The 22,857-nt window shown below is 32.4% G+C and overlaps 1 protein-coding gene across 1 annotated transcript; it reads left to right on the top strand.

The window, feature by feature from the left end:
• The first annotated feature begins 6,427 nt into the window (after positions 1 to 6,427).
• On the top strand, positions 6,428 to 13,442 carry LOC140830555 (receptor-like protein 4). The gene is made up of 9 exons (XM_073193920.1): positions 6,428 to 6,665; positions 6,777 to 7,856; positions 8,414 to 8,564; positions 9,110 to 9,181; positions 9,555 to 9,623; positions 10,778 to 10,846; positions 11,460 to 11,537; positions 11,867 to 12,072; positions 13,015 to 13,442. The coding sequence occupies exons 1-9, from the start codon at positions 6,593 to 6,595 to the stop codon at positions 13,119 to 13,121; spliced, it is 1,905 nt and encodes a 634-aa protein (XP_073050021.1). The 5' UTR covers positions 6,428 to 6,592; the 3' UTR covers positions 13,122 to 13,442.
• The last annotated feature ends 9,415 nt before the right edge of the window (positions 13,443 to 22,857 follow it).

The following is a 22,857-nucleotide window of genomic DNA, read 5'->3' as shown; positions in this document are numbered from 1 at the left end:
GTAATATCCTACTTCTTGTTTATCCTTAACTTATCTTTATATTATATATCAAATGCTTATCTTATCATATATACCAAACTATGCCTAAAAGATATTGACAAAAACTTGTGTGAGACGGTCTCACGGGTCGTATTTGTGAGACGGATCTCTTATTTGGGTCACCCATGAAAAAGTATTACTTTTTATGCTAAGAGTATTATTTTTTATTGTGAATATGAGCAGGGTTGACCCGTCTCACGGATTATTATCCGTGAGACGGTCTCACATGAGACTCACTCAAAGATATAACTCGAAATATTTAGTAAACGAGTCCCATCTAATTCAAGTTTTGTTAGACTCGTCGCCCACTCCAAACATGTTCAAGTAGAAAATCAGCAATACTTGTTTGACATACACAAACTTACTCGGGTTGAGTGTCAGTTTGATTTAGACTTATCGTCATCTTCATAGTTCAACAACACATTCGAGTTGGGCAATTTGAATTCCGACCCGATGCATCAACTGAAATCCCGAGTTCATCCGTAATTCCGTTCAGTGTATATTTCCCTTTGATCGGTGGATGCAAGTGGGAGCACCCGCATTTAACGGCAGTCGCCCTACAGGTAGTTGAGGTGTTACTTTTTAAAGTGGAAGTCCTTGGAACTCATAATTACGTTTCAATTTCTTTTGGACGGGATGGTCCCTAAGGAATTCAAACAACATCCGCATATATGTTTCACACATTTTAATTATAGTCCTTCAACTAAAATTTTCAACTTTTCGTTGATAGAAATAACAACAATAAAAATTGTATTTTCCGGCCGTATATATAATGATATGTTTGGCTTTTTGGGGGGTTTTTCTATATCAAAATCATAAAATGTCTTTTCAAAATAAACTATACATGGAGTTGTTTGCACCAAAAAAAAAAAAAAAATTGTGCGGGGGTGTCAGACACGAAATTGTTCCAAATGAATAATCTGACTTCTACGATCAAACGATGTGGATCTAAATTCGATCGTTAGTTATAATTATCTCGATAAACCACCACAACCTAGAAAAGTTGATCGGATAATTGAAAGAAAACTCGTGAACAACAACAAATTTAATATTGCTATTATGAATTGATTCAACTTTTTTACAACTATAAATGAAAAAAAATTGAAAAAAATATGTTTAAAACTAAGGAAGTTAAGCTAATGAAAAACGATGGAAATAAGCGAAATAAAATTAACTAAAATCGACTAAATTAGTAAATAATTTTGAATTTGATTTGTTGATGATGAGTTGTGTGTAGTCTTTCCGATGATTCTGTTTGCTTTTGTTCATAATCCTCCATGGTTTGGCCCATCTTCCAAGATCACTGGTCATGGATCGTAGGTCAACTTCCTAAATATGTGTGGATTTCCAACTTCTCAAACGGTCGAATCTTCTAACTTAAGGAGCCTTTAACCTAATGAGACTTGATTTTTATTTGAGTTGACAAAATCATGGCCTAAAAAATGGCAACTGTAGCCAATTTGTCCAATGAGCTAATTTGATTATTTATATAATTGTTCTCACCTTTTGATATTGACTTCTCTAGTTCTCTTCAATTCACACAGAGAGCCAAAATTCAATTCTCAAATTAGGAGGAAGGAAGAACTTAATCTCCAAGTTCTCCTTCTCTACATCCGCTTGTTGGAATAAAATTCACATAATTCTTACCTCATCATTCTTTACTTTTAAACCCTTCAAACTCTAATATTCTCCGCAAGTTGTATTTTTCTTCCGACACTCTCGCCTTCTTTTCGATTCATTGCTTCATTTCTTTGCCCACTAGCAAGCCATCGTGCTGGCACCTCTCTTTCCATAGCCAGGGCCGATCTTAACAATATTTGGGCTTGGGTCTAACTTTTAAAAAGAGGCATCCGATTCATAATGTGTGTTCATATTTTTTTTCATTCCATAGTAAATTTTCAAATTAAATCAATACATCAAAGATAATATAAAAAACTAAAGGAATAAAAATATCAAACATGTCCAAAATCATCACTAAAAACAACCCGCCTAACATTTTTAGAGCTAAAAATACTAATCAAATCTGTATAATCAAGTTGTTCAGTAATTCTTTCTCAATCGATAACATAGTTAATCCATTCAATCTTTCTCGTGACATGGTTGATCAGAGAAAAGTTTTGATGAGCTTTATCTTTGAGAAACTTCGCCCTGCACTTGATACTGTGACCAGGACAGTCAACAAAATTTTATAAGCAATATGAGAATTTGAAAGCCGGATAAGCATTACATCCACCAAAATTTCAGTCAAAAAACGTAAATTATAGATACCACATAAAACCCCGAAGAAAATAGTAAAAAAACTAGCTACAATAAAAAATTAGAAGCCCGAACAAAGCAAATACAAGAAAGTAGACTTACAGCTCCTCACGAGTCTTTCAATCAAACCTAGAGACGACGCAACGACTGGAGTCGATTAAGACTTGTCTGCAGATGAATATTGGGGCAGATTGGGGAATAAATCGATGACATGCTAAGCAAGTTCCATTTAATAAATAATTGGTTTTAGGCTATCTAATAACTAGTATTATATATAATAATTTTTTAAAAAAAAATTTTGGGTCCCAAAAAAGAGATGAGCCTGAGTTATTGGACTCATTTGCCTCCTAATAAGCACGGCCTGTCCATAGCCTGCAACATTACCATAACAAGTCTACCTCTCACATGTTCAGCCACATAACTCCATGGAACAAACAAACTTTTCGTTCTCGAAAATTGAATAAGCTTAGCATAATCTCTAAGTCAACACCCTAGTTGTTTCGTTTATAATGCAAAAAATATCCAATTCAAGGCAAGACTCCACCTCTAGCCTTGCTTGTCATATGAACACATGCCGCTACCAGCAGATTATGACACCAAAGAAAGGTTTTTGTTTAGGACGTCCAAGACCGTGCAAGAAAAGTGATGCAACAAGGAAAATAACTTCAACATGGACACCTTACTTCTTGCAACTAGATATCATACATCACATACAACACGCCTTAAACTTTCAATCTATTTTGACTATGAAGTGTACATAACAGATCTTTTCGTTTATTTTAACAAGTGGCGATCAAATTGCGGCCTATAACCTGATGTTACACTAATTTAATTTTTTATAATTTTTCTGCTTATGTCTATGCGTTGATGTCATGACTTGTAATTAGTTTAGCTGACTGATAATGGTATGAAAATCCAAATTACCTGTTTTTATTTTGAAATGAGCTTTGTTTGTTGTATTCTTATCTGTAATGTGCTTGAAGTTACGAGATGTGTCATTTTCAATAGAAACTCAGTCAATTTTTTTTGTAAGAACGACCAAATAAGATGTTTTGCAATATTTTATATAACCACAGACACAAGCACAATCCACTATGAAATATCATGAGTATGTATTCAAGCTGATATAGTATCATCAATTGCAATTTATGGCATGCAAACCTCATTTCAAATGGTATATGCATCAAATACATCACCACCTCGAGCCAACACAATAAATTCAAGGATAAAGCAAAAAAATAAAAGGATTTAAGCCATAATTTGGCCACCATATCATCTACATATGAAAATGACTAAATAATCATACTTAACAACATTTTTTCTCTACCCGACAAACATGCTCTTATGCTTAGTTTTAATCCATTTATGCTGATTTGAGAATGTTTCTAATCCCTCAACCTACATTCATCCTCTCATAAAAATGACTACTGGAAACTTTACCAATCCCTCACCTCAAAAAACTTGTCTCTAGCCATCCAACACTTTTTTTGTTGACTTCGTGGCAGAATTCTTCGTTTCCCTCTTTGAATATAAGTCTTTTACCTCAAATATCATTCCATAGAAAATCATTTTTCTTCCTCATCTTTGTCTCTGTTGCAATTTTTCTTTTTCTCTTGATTAAGCAATGTATCAATTTTTTCTCTTTTTTTTTTTACATTCTGAGCTATACACATCACCCAGTAAAGTCTTGCAAACACAAAATCTTCATCTTTATTTATTGGACCATCTTTCTGGGCAAAATATTCTTTGATTCTTTCATATGATTATCATATGGATTTTGGATATCCTCCTCCGAATTTGTATGACTTGACAATGCATCGAAATAGTGGAAATGATAATTTTGTGATGATTTTCCTACCTTGAAATTTTGTTTGTTGTCACTGTTATCGTCTTACTCGCTATTCTGGTTGTCTTTGTCTTAGCTAGTAGTTTGGTGATATTCAACAACTTCTTCCCGCCCAATCACTGTGGCCAGCATGATCTCGCTCACCTTTTTAGTCAAGAAACTCATAGTTTCTTCTAAACATTTTATGTTCTCATAATCCAGGTATGAGGAAACACAAGGAATTAGTTCATTAGGGACTTCTTTGGAATGTTTTTCTTGATATATATTTATCTCCCTAAGTTTCACCATGTGTTGGATAAATCCTCCAACTAATCATCCTTGTTCTTTGGAGCTTTGTGATAGTTCCTCATTTGAAAATGTTGTTTTTTTCCAGAATCATAATCGTATGGATACGAAAAATCAGAAATTATGTATTCTCCAGTGTCAAACAATACATCCCGTTCATATTAATGCATTCTTATATTGTAGTTTTCATCTAAATATCGTCTCATTTCTTATGTAAAAGAGACTCAGAGGATCCACATTTAATCTCCAAAAACACAACCATATAAACATTAAGATATAAGATTAGCTTATTATTCATGTTCTCAAGAATTTATTAATAGACTCAATTGATCCAGTGAAATCTCCCGATATTATTCATCATCTAATTCTTTCAATATTTTCTCGGCATAATTTGCTTGAGAAATTCATATTTCATATTGTAAAAGATCATTATATGAATATAAAAAATTAGAAATCATATGTCCTTAATTCTAAATATATTCCGAGTGCATTTCCTTCCAATCATATGTCTCATCGGACGTGGCAAAACTATTTGCTCATAATTTTGTTGTCACTGTATCACACACGAAATTATGCCAAACGAATAATTTGACTTTTATGATCAAACGATGTGGATCTCAATTCGATCATTAGTTATAATTTCCTCGATAAAACATAACAAAGGAAAGTAAATCAGGGAATGAAGGAAACCTCATGAACAACGACAAAATCTAATATCGTCATCATGAATTGATTCAACATATTTACAACTAGAATTTTTTTTAAAAAATAAAATTAATGAAATTAAGTTAATGAAAATGAAATAAACGAATTAAAATAAATTATAATTGACTAATGTTGGTGAGTCGTGTGTAGTCTTTCTGATGCTTCTGCCTGCTTTTTTTCGAAGGAATTGTTCGTATTCCTTCGAGTGTTTTGACCTCTCTTTCACGATCATTGGTTATGAATCATAACTCAACTTCCTCAACATGTGCGGAAGTGCAACTTCTCAAACGATCAAATCTTCTAATTTAACGAGTTTTTAATTTAATGGGCCCTAATTTTTATTTGTTCAATAAAATTTGAGTCTAACAGAATAGATGAAAATATTAATGGTAGGCTTTAAGTAACGATCCCAATTTTATACTATTTAATAAGTTTTGACAAATTGACTTGCATGTAATTACGGGGTACTATAATGGTTAGCACGTCCAAAAACTTATTGATATTTTAAATTCACTATAATATTATCAGTTGATCCAAACAATAGTTGAATTTTTCTAATCAGAGGGAAATCTTAATTAATATTGATTTTTTTAATTATATAAATAAATTAATTTTCAAATTTAATTTATACGTGCCTCAATTTGCTAGCGAGATTATCTCTTTCATATTTGTCATTATAAAACATAAAACAAGATAAAAACATACATATAGATAGTCCAAACTCAAACTTTTCGGATGCACAATTTCAATATAGTTCGCATATAAAAATAACATAAAAATAAATAATATAGAAACTAGAAATAAATTTTATAATATACATATAATGATAATCGAGGAGCTACCAATTGTATGATCAATCGAAGTTAAGTGAAAAATCATGTATATAAACACTACCTAGATGCATAAAATTAATAATCATGGATAATATCATAGCACGATCATATCCAAAAATTACAGTTAGAGTTATTAAAAGGGTACGCATTTGGGTCAACTCTACCGATATTCACAATAAAAAATAATATTTTTAGTATAAAAAATAATATTTTTTCATGGACAACCCAAATAAGATATCCGTATAACAAAATACGATCTGTGAGACCTATCACACAAGTTTTTGCCATATTGTAAACTATTTGTATTTAAATCATGGACGATTATTACACTTCAATGTATTCTAAAATATCTTTCAGATTTAAAATGATAAAACTTCTCATTTAAATCATTTTAAGGTAACACAAAATTTTCTGTCGGAGTTTTGTTTTTATATAATGTGGTTAAATTTCAGGCCTCGGATCTCAGACCGAGATGTGTGCGTGTGGGTCATCGTCGTTGCGTTTACTAACAACCTTTTGGTTCCTTTTTTCCATGGAGTCCCCGCTAATCCCGCCATATATTTCCACACATAAACGCTCGCTTTTCTACTTAAATGTTGCCCAGAACAAAAGTTGACAGCCATCTGCGATGTCCCTTCTTCTCCCCCTCCTCCTCCTCCTCCTCCAATCCTCACTTTCGCTCTCCGCCGCGGTCCCTTTCAGTAAGTTTACTGCATCATCTATATCTACTTAACTGGCACAGCCTACTTCGATTTCTACTTCCATTCATTAACTATGTAGCTCACTCTCTTTTCTTTGCCGCTTTTACGCAGACTACAGCTTACACATTGACTGCGGCGGCCTAGTGAACACCACCGACGATTTCCATACTGACTGGGTCTCCGACAGCTTCTACTCCGCCGGTGCAGCCTCCGTCGTCTCCGAGCCGCTCCTCTTCCTCCACCAGCAAGAGAAAACTCTTCGGTACTTCCCCTTTTCGTTTGGTAAGAAGAATTGCTACTCCATACCCATCAACGCCGGCTTCAGCCGCTACTTCCTACGTACGTTCACTGTCTACGATAACTACGATGGGAAGTCTCAGTCTCCATCCTTTGATGTTTCTGTTGAGGGTACTGTAGTATTTTCATGGCGATCTCCATGGCCGGAATTGGTTTCAAGATCTGGCGCTTATTCTGATCTTTTCTTTTATCACGAGGAACCCATTTTCGATCTTTGCTTTTACAGCATTGCCACGGATTCTCCGGTTGTTGGGTCTATAGAATTGACTCAAATTGACACAAATGCGTACCCTTTTAATAACTCAAAAAATTCAAGCGATTACATCTTAATTAACTACGGCAGGTTTTCATCCGGGTCGGATCAGTGGGGACCTGGATTTAGCAATGATACAGATATCTTTGGCCGGACATGGCAGTCTGACGATAAATTCCGCGTACAATCAGTACCTATGGCTAACGGAGCCACAATCCAACCAATTTCTACCTTTCAAAACATTGCAGGTGTAGAAAAGAGTCCAAATTATTTCCCCGAAAAACTTTATAAAACAGCTCTAACAGCATCAGGAAGCGAAGGTGGAGTTTTGGAGTACGAATTTCTGGTGGATGCCAAGCTTGATTATTTGCTGTGGTTCCATTTTGCTGAGATAGATGTTAACGTAACAAATGTGGGGCAGAGGGTGTTTGATGTTATTGTAAACGGGGAGAATGTGAATAGAGTGGATTTGTATAAGGAGGTTGGGGGATTTGCTGCATATGATTGGAGCTATGTAGTCAAGAATTTGAGTAGCATCACTTTGAATTTGAGGCTGGAGTCTGTGGTTGGAGCGCCAATTATTTGCGGGATCGAGAACTATGCAATTGTTCCTGTTGATATCAGAACTGTTTCCGACCAGGGTAGGTGTGTTTCAATTTTTTTTTCTTTTTTATGTTTTTCTGTTATCATCATTTTGTGCTTGATGTTTTAGTATAAATTGGTTGTAATCATTGCAAGAACTAACAGCTTATGGTAGATAAACCCGGCGAAGTTGTGGTGGTTGGGATGCTGAATTTTGTACATAGTAGTTCTATTCTTTCTAGTTGGGGATTAGGGATCTTATTTTCTTGACTCAGGTACTGCTCTAATGGCCGTGGAAGACAATTCACATTAATTTATGTGACATTCTTCTTCTCTGCCTTTATTTTTCTTAATTTACCGATTATGCTGATCTTCATGTATTCTTATTCCCTTTTAAGTTATTATATACTGGAGGAATATATGTGGCAATTTTTGGAGAGAATATTCTTGTATGGCTATGGGGAAAGGTGCGAGTTTGCAGTGTGAAAAGGGGTGAAATTTGTAACTGTCAATCAGGAAAATGCGTGGAGAACTTAATCTTAATCACTTGTATATATAGCATTTATACCACAATGCAAAACAATTTTTGGTTATATTTTGAGACAACTTCTTCCAGCTGTCGCCATGAAAGCTCTGAAGGAATCTCTCCGAATACCTGATAGAATGGGATGGAATGGAGATCCTTGTGCCCCTACCACTTGGGATGCTTGGGAGGGTGTAACGTGTCACCCCACTAAAGATAATTCAGCCCTTGTTATCTCCCAAATGTAAGTGTTTCTTCTCTCTGTGAAGGTGTTTATAGTCTTAGAATGATGTAGTTGTTTGAGCTTATTGAATGGCTGGTAAGCTAGTTTTTGAAAGCCTTAATTGACTTACTGGTAACATCTCGAGTTTCATCATACACTCTTGACCGATTGTATTTATAAAATAGAATGTATGATTTGATTTACTTATCTAAATATATCTTCATTATTGATGAACAATACTACTCTTTTTGTCGGGAATTCTTCTTTTATACTCACCTCAGCAATGCTATGTTTTACTATAAATAACGGTTTTTACATCTCTTGATCTCTTCATTTTGTTTTTTTCATTTTTATTCTTAATGCTATCATCATTGTTATCAGTTATCACTTGTATATATATGTCATACTGATGACTGGTGAATTTAGTTCCTGCTCACATATACTTTTATGCAATTTGGAATATCTGCCTCCACAAATATTTTGCGTGTGTTGGTTTCATTCTGACTGGTCTTTACTGCCATTTGAATTGGATTATCTGGCTAATGTTTATTTTATCTTGCTTTCAGAGATCTCGGCAGCCAAGGCTTGAAAGGAAATATTGGTGATCAAATTAGTCTTTTGACAAACTTGGTAAGCCTGTAAGTGTCCACTATTAACTTCTTTACAAGACGTACATTGATGAATGATTTGCTGCTCAAATTGAAAATACTGGTGATAAATTCATACTCTTAAAAAATATAAGATTGCAAATCAACTGCCCAAAAGGATCAATGAGATCAAATGATGTTGTTTTTTTAATTTGGCTTATGGTTTCCAGCTCAAAAAAATACTTTATGTTTTCTTCCTGAAATTTGATGAAGCTGTCAAAAATTTCAACATGGATGATGGGGCTACAAAATATGAACTACTATCTGCTGCTTCACTGAAACTTTCAGTTTTTTAGACTAGTTCATATTTGGCGATTTATTTTAATACCTTTCTTGATTAAATGATAATTTTTGAAACTTGCAGGAACTTGAGTTCCAATTCTTTGGGAGGCAGTATACCTTCTGGGTTGGGTCAAAACTCTCTTGTGAAACTGTAAGACCAAATACTAATATTGTTTTTTCTTGGCAGAAGTATTTCATTTTGGTTGAGATATATGTTTCCATTGATGCAGTTGATTCTCTTGATGTTTCAAATATCACTGAGTTATAAGATATTTACAATTTTCCGTGATCACAAATTACTTTTTTGACGTGGATACACAAACTAAATGGTGCAATACTTGACTTAAAAACACAAATCACGGTGCATAATACTGTGATGCATAGTCCTGGATATTAGTTATGCAGTCCCTTCCTTGTTGAATATACCTTTCACTTTTTAGAATATTGCTAAATAATTTTCCATGACTAAGCTTAAACCGTAATTAAGTGAAACCCAGTAAACAATTTTCATTTCTTTCACCTCTTCAATCTTTCATCTAAAATTCTGAATCAGGTTCAAACAATAGGTAATGTTTGGTTATGCTCTAATGTTTCTGGAAATATATTTTGGGAATTGTACCCTGGAATGTGGCGCATGTCTGAGTGTATTCTGGAAAGAAGATACTTCTGCTGGAGCTGCCCTGTCATGTCATATGTTTTGGTATATAAGTGCATTTTAAGTACAGGAATTATGAACCCAAAGTGAGATGCAATGTAATAGCTATTCATGTTTTCTCATAAACTAATGAATATTTTTTTCTATAATTGGTAAATGATTCATATAGTGCACAAAGAAGACAGAGTTTTGTTCAGATATCTACAATCTAGAATCTTATCTTTGGTTTACTTCAGTTTGATATGACATTTGGTTTTGTTTGAATGTAGCACCTAAGCAGCTTTACATTTCCAAGGCATTAAGTGCACCTTTTGCCTTTGGTACTTAATGGGATGATGTTATATAGTAGTTTTGCCAAGAGTTGCTTCTTGTTTGCCTAATTGTTAAATTGTTTTGTGTAGAACATATTAGAGAAAAAGTTTTCTTCAGATATCCAGATTTCTAGAATCTTATGCTTTAGTTTGTGCACTTCGATATGGCATTTGCTTTTGTTTGAATGTTGCGCCTAAGCTCTATATTTCGCAGGCATTAAGTGCACCTTTTGCCTCTGGTAACTTAATGAACGACAGTATATAGTATCATTGCCAAAATTTGCTTGAAGATTTCTTAATCTAATTTTATTTATGTACAAGTTTCCTCTTTTGGTTTAGGGATTTATCAAATAATAAATTTGTTGGCTATATACCAGACAGTCTAACCTCGGCCAGCTTGCAGATTGTGTAAGTTGTGAGCTTCCTATACAATTGTTTGTGGTTAATTCTATATCTAAATACCCCTCTAATGTCATTAAGATGTGTTGCTTCCTCTACTCAGTTGACCTTTGTGTCCAATTGGGTGTGATTTTTGAATCGGTTATTGTTGGGTTGGAGTCTGTCATGTGTGACTTGTCTATATTGTACAACAGTACGACACTTATTATTATACAATTTAAAATATTCGAGTTTAACATTTGCTGACATTTAACATCTGGTTCTATCTTTGTTTGAGCCTTTTAACTGTTCAAATCTGCTCTCATTTTCCTTGTGTAACGGACTTCAAATTTTCTCTTCCTTTGGAATCTTACAAGTTTTAACGTGCAATAGGTTATGCATTCATCTGCGGTTTTAAATTTGGTCCTATCTTTGTTTGAGCCTTTAACTGTTCAATTACTCTCATTTTTTTTTTTAAATTTGGTCTTACAGTCAGTCAACCAACTTTAAATTTTCTCCTCCTTTTGAAATCCTTTTAAGTTGTTTTAGCACAAATCCTAAAAGTTTCAATGCACAATTCACCAGCATAAACATTTACTTAATGGATTTTCTATCTTAATTAGGCAGTTTTGTTCTTGCTCAGGTTGTTGAATGATAACCTATTGGAAGGGAAAGTTCCTGAAGAACTTTATTCGATTGGGGTTCATGGCGGAACTATCGAGTATGTCATGTCATGCCATAATCTACAGACTTCTTTCACATATTACTCTCGGTTATTAATTCACATCGACCATTTACAACTTTACCTGCTTCAATATATGACATGGATCCCTGAACGTCCTTGGAGTTTTTTCGGCATATAATAATGTCTGTGACTGCAATGTAGGAATTGTTTTTGTGATAATAATATCTTCCAACATGCCAAATCTCTCCGTTATCACACCAGCAGTTGGAGATTTACATATTAATATATGAAACAACTTTTTATTGGATTGATAATCATGTAAGTTAGATAGTATGAATTCATAAAAGATTATATCTTTTATACAGCCTTCATGGTAATAAAGGATTATGTGGTGTACCTTCTTTGCCGAACTGCTCCCTGATTTGGGGGAAGCACGGCTTATCTACTGGTGCAAAAGTTGCGATAGCGCTGTTATGTCTGGTTATTTTCTCGGGAGCTCTGTCTGGGATATACTGCTACATCAGGAGGCGACAAAATGACTATGACTTTGGGCTACCCCACGAACTATTATGTAAGTTTCCAAGTAAATTGATTCAAGTGAAAATATGTATGTACATATGTTGGTTCAAACTGGGACGTTTCTTCTTCAAACTGAGACACATCGTATCCAAGAAATCTGGAATATCAATTTTGTTTCTTCATCCGTCCAACCTTAATTATCTACACTTGGAACATCACAAATATTAAGCCTATCTTGGTTGCACGCCATTTGATGGGTTATATTTCAGCCTAATTTGCACAAGACTTAAAAATTAGGTCTGGTCACAATTCAAAATTGACAGTTCCGTCTATGGTTACACATAGTTTTAGCTTGATTTTTTTATTTATGGCAATAGAAATTGAACTGTAAGCACTCTGTTTTGTACTTAGCAAAAAAACCACCTTGGTTTCAATTTTTAGAGGATGATTTTGTTTTCATTCTTGGTTTGAGCCTCTCCTTGATCAGGTCTACTGAATCTTCTTTCCTTTTGCTACTTCCTTCGGATCCTATTGATTTATTTACAGGTGAAATCTATTACCATTAGTGTTATAATTTTTGCCAAGCCAGTAAATGATTCTGATGATGGGAGTACTCATTAGTTCTCGTAAATTACATCAACATTCCTTAAGAATAAGTTTAGCTGCAGAAATACCTCGTATGTCATTAAAGGACATCGAGTGTTATGGATGCTGTATTCAATATTCAAGGATAGGGTTCATCTTTAAGCCAAAACTCAAACTGGCGCCATTGTAACTTACCTTGACTCAAAGTAGGACTCTGTTCTACCCGCAGTTTTTGCCTCATCTTCTCTCATAACCACCTACAGTCGCTGCCTTTCCCAAAATGGCTATTCTTTTATATTTGGTTGTATTCCTTTTTGATTCCTGAAATGCTGTATCCGTATTAAATGCACGTCATTTCTATACCATGTTTCATGCTGCTATTTCTCATCATACAATCTTTTTCCTGCAGCACTTGCTGCTAAGAGAAACAGGTATCAAAGACAAAAATCTTTGATGGCTCTTGAAATGGAAAGCCAACACGCCAAAGGATTCATACCCACATACAATGCGAATTGATCAGCATCTTCGAGATGAGTTAAACACAGTTTTTTATGTATATGATGCAAATGTAGATGACGACTCCTTGCTTCAGAATGATGCAGGTCGAGGGCGTTACAATTTTTTCTCGAAGTATGTAATAGAGAGTTGTTTTGTGGTGTTGAGGAAAGACATGATTTGTTGAATAGTTTTTTTTTTCTTTTCACTCTCATAAAGTTCGATTAAAAAGCAAGGTAAAGTAGCTTATATTGCAAAGTTCTTGCCATTTTGTGTACGTACAAATACAATGTGAATCCCAATTACATTTGCATAGACAATACCGTTGATTACATTCTTGATTGTTGGCAATTCATTTGGTATGTTATCTTACTCTTTATACCATATATAAGATAATGTTATACCATGTAATTATTGAACATCAATTTAGATCTACTCATGGAAAACAATATCTTGCGTTTGCATGGTAGATCTTCTAATATATTTGATATTGTTTTCTCGGGTTATCCATTATTTAATATTTATAAGTAGACAACCGAAGAATTAATAATTTTCTTACATTTTTTTACTATTACCATAAGTTTCATGTACAAGAAATAATGTGACGTTCGGAGGGGGTGATCGTCGGTGCTAGGAGGTTGCACAGACAACGAGCAGCTTCTGAAAGACGTCTAGGTGAATGAAACATGAATGATCCACAGCAGAATAAGAGAGATTCCAAAAACGTTTAGGCATGGAACTGTACGGTTGAGGAGTGTTTAAAAAATTTGATAGTTAATACTCATATCAAGAAGATTGATTTTTTTTTTTGGAAGTTCATCACATAAGAACTCTTTAGTTAAGTTTTCTTGACTTGGGACAGTTCTGGGATGAGTGACATCCTGAGAAGTTTCTTAGGGTACGTGTGAGTGAAACCATTGTAAAAACTCGTATTTTTACAATAGGAATAGTCTTCGTAGGTGGGGCTTTACAGTTGGTATCATAGCCAACCTTTCTTATACGGTCAGGATGAACCTCTGAGAAGTTTCTTAGGGTGTGTATGAGTGATAATATAAATATGCTGGAAATGTTTATCTTGATAGAGTGGAGACAATCATCGAATATAAAGTTTTACAAAAAAAACATTGCTGAAAATTGATGTTTCACATAGAAAACCATATGTCGAAAACAAAATGCAAAAAAGAGGAAAAAAGCCTTTACCATTTACTTTGTTGGTCTCCGAAATGGCAACCGAACAAGCATGCTAACTGGTCGATGATTCACAGAAAAATCGGGCCCTTGGTGGGTTGCTTACTTGCCTTGTCAGTGTATGGCTGTTACATCTTTTAGAGACAAAACCTTTGGGCCCGAGGCCCACCTTTTACACCTTTCCTCTTATTCTTATATACTGATTTAAAGGTTGTCGTAGTAATTTAAATGCTTTTTTCAATTCAATTTTGTTAATTATTTATATCATTGTAATTTTCCGATAAGTGATAAATATATAATATTTTTTTTAAAAAAATAAATTTTAATCCTTAGTTCATCAAGCCATCCCTTGTAATATAAAAAAAAAAATCGAAACATACCTCATTTTTTCTGCTTTGTTTTTTGTTTTTTTTTTTGTCTCTTTTTCATTTTGTTTTTTTAACGTTGAAAATTCAAATTTAAATTGAATTGCATGTCATAAGAAACGTGGACGGGGTCCCTATTGACTATATTAATAAATCTATTGCAATTGTTTATTTTCTTTTTTAATAAAAAAAGGATCCTATTTTTTGGTTTTATTTTAAAATATTTTTTTGAAAAAAAAATTGAATCGTTTTTTTTTTTTTTTTGACGATTGGAAAATTCAAATCTAACGAATTCAAGACATTGTCTTGGCCACCGCGAGGACCCAACGACGTTGTCATTTCACGGGTCTATTTCATGTGTGTAACTCACGATATTCACCGTTTAAGTTGACTAATATGGTTCACCAAATCATGCAAAATAAAGAATCCGGTTAAATAGTCACTGATAACCACAAAAATTCAGATTCAATTTGCTAGATATTGTTTGATTCTCATGTATTACTGATTTAAGATTTCGTATATTATTTGATTGTAAACAATAAAATTATAATTGAAATCATATATGTTTCAAAACCACCCATTCAAATGCAACGTAAAGGTATAAAAACTTCAAAATCGATGCTCTACCAACTATATAAGTATAAGAGTAGGTCTCTTATGAGACGATCTCATGAAATTTTATCTGTGAGACGGGTCAATCCTATCGATATTCACAATAAAAAGTAACATTCTTAGCATAAAAAGTAATATTTTTTTATGGATGACTCAAATAAGAGATTTGTATCACAAAATACGACTCGTCAAACCGTCTCACACAAATTTTTGTCTAACTACAATATGGTGTATTTTCATGAACTGATATGGTCAAAAGTTGCAACGAAACAATAATAAATAGATCAAATATTACCAAAAGCAAACGAAATTATTTGGTAATTACAATCTTAAACTTAACAAATAATTGTCTCACTTTACGTGTTCGAACAACAAAAACACCTATTTGGTCTTCATATTTTCTTCAAAACACTATAAAGTTATCTGCGCCTCCTAAAAAAATAAACATCGGTTGCTATTCTTGACCACAAGGGTTGATTAATGTTGATTGTTTTGGATGAGAAATCTGACTTTTAATTTTTTTTTTTACATTATATTATATGGTATATGTAATTACAAGGCTAAAGGGTGTATATATTGTTTAGATATTAAGTTTTTAAAATAAGTAAAATATTTTTTCGGTTCATTAACTTGACTCATTTTAAATTTTCGTTTTTGATAAACTAACTTTTAATTATCGATTATTTTGATGTAACTGTTGATGTCACACCGAAAAATAATGATATGACATTTAAAATATTGAAATAATGTTGAAAAATAATGACTTGTCTTAAAAAATTATTGATTTATCCGATATCATATCAATTATTATTATATGTGTTGACTGACTCCATAAAATCACGCAACAAAAGCTCAACTTGACAATTATTTCCTTAAATCGCATGATGACTTTCAAATATTTGTAACCAATCAACGACTTTATCAGATGTATTAAAATGCTTCTATTTGAAAAAAAATTGCGTTTAATATTTAATGTGAAGAAACATTTGCATGTCAACGGAAATTTTATATTTAATTAATTATTTAGTGGAGCATGCAAATATCAATAGTCTTTAATTACGTAAATAGACGAGGATTTGGACCGATATTGATATTTTCCTGTAGTGATTATATTTAAAATCTATATTTTTCGTATGCGTTGAATTTGTGAATTCCACATTTATTGCGATGCTTGGAAGTCATTCGACGCTCTTCTTCGATCAATTATTAGAGGGCTCATTATATTAAATGAAAAAGGAGTGTCAACCTTCGCCTAAATTTAATTTCCAACCATTTTTTCTTCAATCCATTGAGTACGAAAAAAATAAGAGTAGGTCTCTTGTGAGACGGCCTAACGAATTTTTATTTGTGAGACGTGTCAACCTTACCGATATTCAAAATAAAAAGTAATACTCTTAGCATAAAAAGTAATATTTTTTCATGTATGATTCAAATAAGACCGTCTCACACAATTTTTTGCGAAAAAATAATCATGTCGTACCCTTTTTTTTCTACGGTTAAAATTTTAATTTTTATTGATGTTATCGACATTATTAAATTTTTATCAGAAATATAAGAAATCAAAGTACGTATACTAGAGCCAAATTAAATTATGAGTGAGTCTCATGTGAGACCGCCTCACGGATCATAATCCGTGAGACGGGTCAACCCTACCCATATTCACAATAAAAAGTAATACTCTTAGCATAAAAAGTGATACTTTTTCATGGGTGACCCAAATAAGAGATCCGTCTCACAAATAATACCCGTGAGACCGTCTCACACAAGTTTTTGCCTTAAATTATAGCAACATGTGCAAGTTGTGTACTCGATGTTGACTTTGCAACACTAGGTTTCTTCGAATCATGTCGGCAACATAAATGGTATAGCATCAATTTTTCATATCCACAAAAAAAATAATATATAAATATTTAGTTTTAGGTTTGTTGGGACCATTAAATATTTAGAAAAGTCTTTGCGACACGTTTTACAAGTCAATCCATGCGATATAATCCGATATCTGTTACATGTTTGTATAGTCGTGTTTTTTGCAACGAGGGATTGCTAATTAATTAGTTTTTCGACGACTTAACTCGAATGATTAAATCATGTTTAAAATAAATTAAAGATTGAAAAATTAATAAGGGACACGAGATTCAAGATTCTATGTGATATTCTTTTGTGTAACGAGAATATAATGACAACTAATTTTCATTATTTAAAGTTTAAAGAGGGTCTAGAGAAAATAAATTAATCGCGTAGATAGATTGGCTTCTTTTGAAATTTCAAAGTAATTAAGAGTTTAAATAATTAAAATGTTTGTGTGGTGCATGTGTATATATATGTGTAACGCATCAAATTTGACGACTGTTTCTTTTGTACTAAAATGAGTTTTTGTATTGTGGTCCAAGCTAGTCAAGTTTAACTTTGGAGTTCTTATGTGATGAGCTCACGAAAATAAAGATTCACTTTCTTGGTATGAGTATTGTTTATCAAATCTTTTTATGTACTTATCAACTGTACAGTTTTATATTTGAATAGTTTTATAATCCCTCTCATTCCGGTGTGATATAGGTTCATTTATTTTCTCTTCGTCTAGAAACCTATTAGGAGATATTCATTGTCCGTACAAACTCATGATATCAGCGATCACCCGCTATCTTGGACCCCGTACCTCACAATATGTGTAAATGTATATACTTGTATCTATGTGTATATATTTTGCATGTATATACATTGATACACACACACAACAAAAGCAACTTGGACACATTAAAATTTACTCGCTTTCTCCCACTTGCTAAACACCAGTTGGCCTTGAGAAAACTCCACGATTTCAGTATTTCATTTGACAAATCTTCAAAATATTGTTTTAAATCAAATCACCCACTTAGACATCAAAAATAAATTTTAAATATTATATATATGATTTTAAAATTAATTAGTTAAAAATATACTAAATCGAAATCCATTTTTCAAATATATAGTTGCACTATTTCAACGCTTCATTTATCAGCATACTCCTTAAATATTGGGATTCCTGGCTGATCATCATTTGATTGAATGATAAGTCTCGTACGAGATGATCTCACATATTTATATTAACGAAACGGATTGATCTGCTTCATATTTTTCAATGAAAAATAATATTTTTTAATAAATCAGGTCAGGTTGAAGTTTCGTCTCATAAAACTTAGACCCCATATTTTTTAAAATCAAACATAAAACTCTCTAATAAATAGGGTAAATGTGCTTTGTTTAATATTTAAAAAATAAAGAATGTATTAGCCTATTAATATTTTTTGAGGGTTTTATGTATTTTATGCTTTTCACGTGAGATTTGTGCAATTAGCCCATACACTTATTAGAATTTAAAGATTATTTGATAACTTGTTGAACCTAGCAATCATATATATATATATATATATATATATATATATATATATATATATATATATATATATATATATATATATATATATATATATGCTGCACACCTGTCGTGCACACCAATGTGAGCACCGATGAGATGTCACTCACCCATTGGATGTACACCTATGTGAGCACCGATGCGGTGTCACTCACCTATTGGATACACAATTTTTCTATATTTCATCACATCCAATGGGTGAGTGACACATCATCGATGCTCACATAAGTGCGCACATAATGATATGCAAATCAAACTTAAAGTTGTAATTATGATTAAGTGGTGTAAATTTATCTTTCGAATGTCTTGTATTCAAATAATCAAATCAATTCAAATTGACTGGTACTAATATTTCTATTTGTCAACTCAACAAATTAGCTAAACTCGAAGTCAAGCTCACGAACCACATAAATGAGCCGAACTCACGCTCGTAAACAAGTTTACAAGATCACAAGTCGAATATATTTAAAATCGACTCGAGCTCGAATTAACGAACAAAGTTTTACCTAGCCGAGTACTGAATAACTTGTCAGTAGCTTGATTCGTTTACATGATCCTATAAGTACACACAAAACATACAATTGTTTTAAGGATGATCACAAACCAATATATGAAAAATAAGAGAAATAAATTCTTTTTGGGATTTTTCATAGGTCAAGAAAACATGGGTTAATTATTAAAAGACTCAACCCAGATTACTGTCTGGGTAACAGATTCACGAGTTGAACGTCCGATTCGTGCTAATAATTTTGAAAGTATGCAGATAATAAAAGTCAACTTAAACATTATTCAATGTGGGGTATTTTTTATGTTTTGAGATCCAATCTGAATTGAAGAAAAATTTTAGAGCAAGAAGAGATTTTTTAAAAAAAATCAAGAATATAATAATGTCGATCGATAGTCTTGCACGTGTGAAAAATACATAACCATACTTAAAATTAATGAAAATAAGTTGTGATTAAAAGTAATAATAAATAAAAATACAGTGTTAAAAAACTAGAATAATAAACAGCATGATCCCAGAGATTGTTATTATCTAATTTGGAGTAAATATCTGTATATTAATCTTCTGATGTATTAATATATAATACTACGCTCCAAAAATACATTTTTTTACAATGTTCAAAGATCTATAAATTATAGATTTTTTAAAATTTATTCAAGGTTAATAAAATATATAAGATTATTAATTGCCCCACCCCACTTTTATTGACCAAGGAAATATTTTTGTGTTCATAATAATTCATCAAATTTCTCTTAGAAAATCAGACAAAACTTGAGCCGAAAGCGACTAAATTAGATAAAGCTATAGACATAAATATAAAATAAATTGAAGATGTTAGAACTTAATTGCTGATTTATTTCAAAAATTATTTGTTTAAATGCCCATCTTTTGAGTTGTTACGACAGACAGCTCGTTCCAGATCTTTAATCGCCACCCAGACCCGATGAAAAAAATGGAATCACTACTTATGAATTCATTGAGCATGATTCGGATCTAGTTTATGGTCACGTTATTGCTTCCTTTGTTTCTTCCTTTCATCCATCTTTTGTTTGGGTGAATGACGAGTTTCCACATTGGCTAGTAGAACTTGTAAAGAACGATCTTCATTAATAATATTACAAGTTTTATTGTCAAAAAAAAAATTAGAAGGCATATATATATATATATATATATATATATATATATATATATATATATATATATATATATCCTAGATTTATACTAAAGGCATGTTTCTTGGGATTTTGTAAAATACCAAATTACAACTTGGCATCTTAAATAATTATTTGTACTCGATCCCATTGACAACTCTTTCCTTTAATTAATTGTGGTATGTTAACCTCTAACATAAAAAAATAAAAAAAAATCATAAACTAAATCAGTTTTAACATTAATTTCATTTTTTCAAGGTAAAAAAAAAAACATCATGAAAATTAACTTTGGGGGATTCAAATTGAGATTCTCACATATAACTTCGACTCACTTAAAATAAAAAAGACACAAAAAAAAACAATTTAGTTGATCACTAATTTGCAAAACCTTTTGTATAAATATGATATATATATATATATATATATATATATATATATATATATATATATATATAATAATTAATCAAGAATATTCTAAGCAAAAAAAAAAAAGGATTTTAGGGAAGTTTTTCATCATCAATTCCAACGAGAAAAAATATATAAATATGCTTGAGGTGATAGTAAAGTCGGATATCATGAGATTGAGGTGGCGTGGCATCGCAATCTCTACTCATTTATTAAGTCATCTTCAACCGAAAAAATTAATTTAAACCTACGGAGTTGAAAGTGCGCTTTCGTTAGGCAAAAACTTGTGAATTAATTAATTAATCCATCCATAATATAATATTAATGAGACATATATTTTTTAAATTTGTCGCAAACAAGGCACTAGCTAGAAAAAAGTCGGATTTCCCGATACATGTGACTAGGTGAAACGTATCCGAAGACCAACCACTTCATTTAATTTTAAATTTTATAAATTTCACCACACACATATATGACATGTATTGCATATTATTATGCGTGATTATATTATATTTATAATTGAATTAATGATTAGATACGATACGATTATGGTAAAAAAATTGATGATATTAAACCAATCAAGATTAACCCACATCCATCAATCTTGATTGGTTTTTTAGAAGGATTATTAAAAAATTATCGCCGTGTTAAATGAATCTAATTTTACGCGATATATACATATATATATGCAGGGACTGATCCAGGAATAAAAGTTGGGGGGCTTGAACTCAATATGATAAGTTATATATTATTAAAAAAAATTTACATTAGATGAATTAACATCATTCAGGAAAAGAAAACAATAGAAACAATATGCCTTATTTGTTGAAGGCGAATACTACAACCAATAAAATTTCTGAAACTATTTTTTCTGAAAACGACGATTCTGGATTCCAAATTTTGTACCTGGATACTCCAAATTATCTGGTTGATAATGCCCCATATTTAGATATGAACGTCTTATCACATCTCGTACATTAACATTGAAAGGAATTTTATTCCTTGATTTATTCCTTGATATATTTTCCTTATCAATTACATTCCTTTTGATAATATCCTTAGTATTTTTGTCTTTCTGGAGTATGATTTCGTGTGGATTCAAAAGACTCAATATATTATCTCTAAGATATATTATCTTTGTGTCAATAGAGTTTGTTTCCTAATAAAATTGGTTTCCATGTTTAATAGGACTAAAAAATGAAGTGGGTATAAATAAGAGATAAAGATACTTATCTCGGGCTTTTCCTTTGGAGTGAGAGACGAAGAAGTTCGAAGAGTTTTCGAGAAAGAAGCCATCCCGTACTACTGTTTTGAGTGTTGCCGAGAAGTGCTTACATCCGATGATGACAACACCTAATCATTGTGTTGATTAGTGTGTTGATTTTTGAAGACTTTTTACTTCTCGGTTGATGCATCCCGTGTGTACTGGTGTGACGGTTTGTTAGAAGCTTAGGATGCAATTTGTTACTCGCCTTTATAAGGGAGTTGTTTTATTCTTTCACTAGTATTGGTTTTTGTAAACTTACAAGTTTTTCTAGTGAATTATTTTGCCCTGAGGCACCGCACAAGTATTGTACACTTGTACATAATTAACTATCTCGTCTCCTGTTTTGTTATTATTTCAAGTAAGTGTTGGTGTGTTAAAATTATATATCGTTTCCGCTGCATGTTGAGTGTTACAACACCTACGTACAACACCTAACCTCTTACTCACACAACACTCACCCTTATCACACTCACACTGTGGGAACAGAACTTTCAAACATGATATTCACATATCTGTTTTCTTTTTCCCGGATCTCGTTCAATAAAAGTAGACGAAGACTGATGATCGTCTCTAGGAGAGGAACATGAAGGAATTTGGATATTGGGAAATAGAAGACTTTCACTGGATTGATGTTGCATTGTAAAGACCGTAGAAATTGAAGTATCTTCACTAGCTTGACGATCTCTCTTCTTAAAGAAAGAGGATATCAATGTTTTTCCTTTCTTTGCAGCAGATTGATGTTCCATTTTGAAATAGTTCAAGTTATAATCCTAAACAAGAATAAAATAATTATTAAACAAATAAACAAGTAATAGTCAATCAACAACTCAACAACAAACAATCAAGAAACCACAA

This window comes from Primulina eburnea, chromosome 4, assembly GCF_022965805.1.
Source record: "Primulina eburnea isolate SZY01 chromosome 4, ASM2296580v1, whole genome shotgun sequence".
NCBI lineage: Eukaryota > Viridiplantae > Streptophyta > Magnoliopsida > Lamiales > Gesneriaceae > Primulina > Primulina eburnea.
The sequence above is the reverse complement of the archived record's forward strand: the minus strand, read 5'-3'. Positions and strand labels throughout refer to the sequence as shown.

Bases quoted from the DNA above. Each gene is read 5' to 3' on its own strand.
- LOC140830555 (XM_073193920.1), top strand. From the start codon at position 6,593: ATGTCCCTTCTTCTCCCCCTCCTCCTCCTCCTCCTCCAATCCTCACTT. The intron at 7,857-8,413 runs GTAGGTGTGTTT...AACTTCTTCCAG, and splicing joins CAGAACTGTTTCCGACCAGG to CTGTCGCCATGAAAGCTCTG. The intron at 10,847-11,459 runs GTAAGTTGTGAG...GTTCTTGCTCAG, and splicing joins TCGGCCAGCTTGCAGATTGT to GTTGTTGAATGATAACCTAT.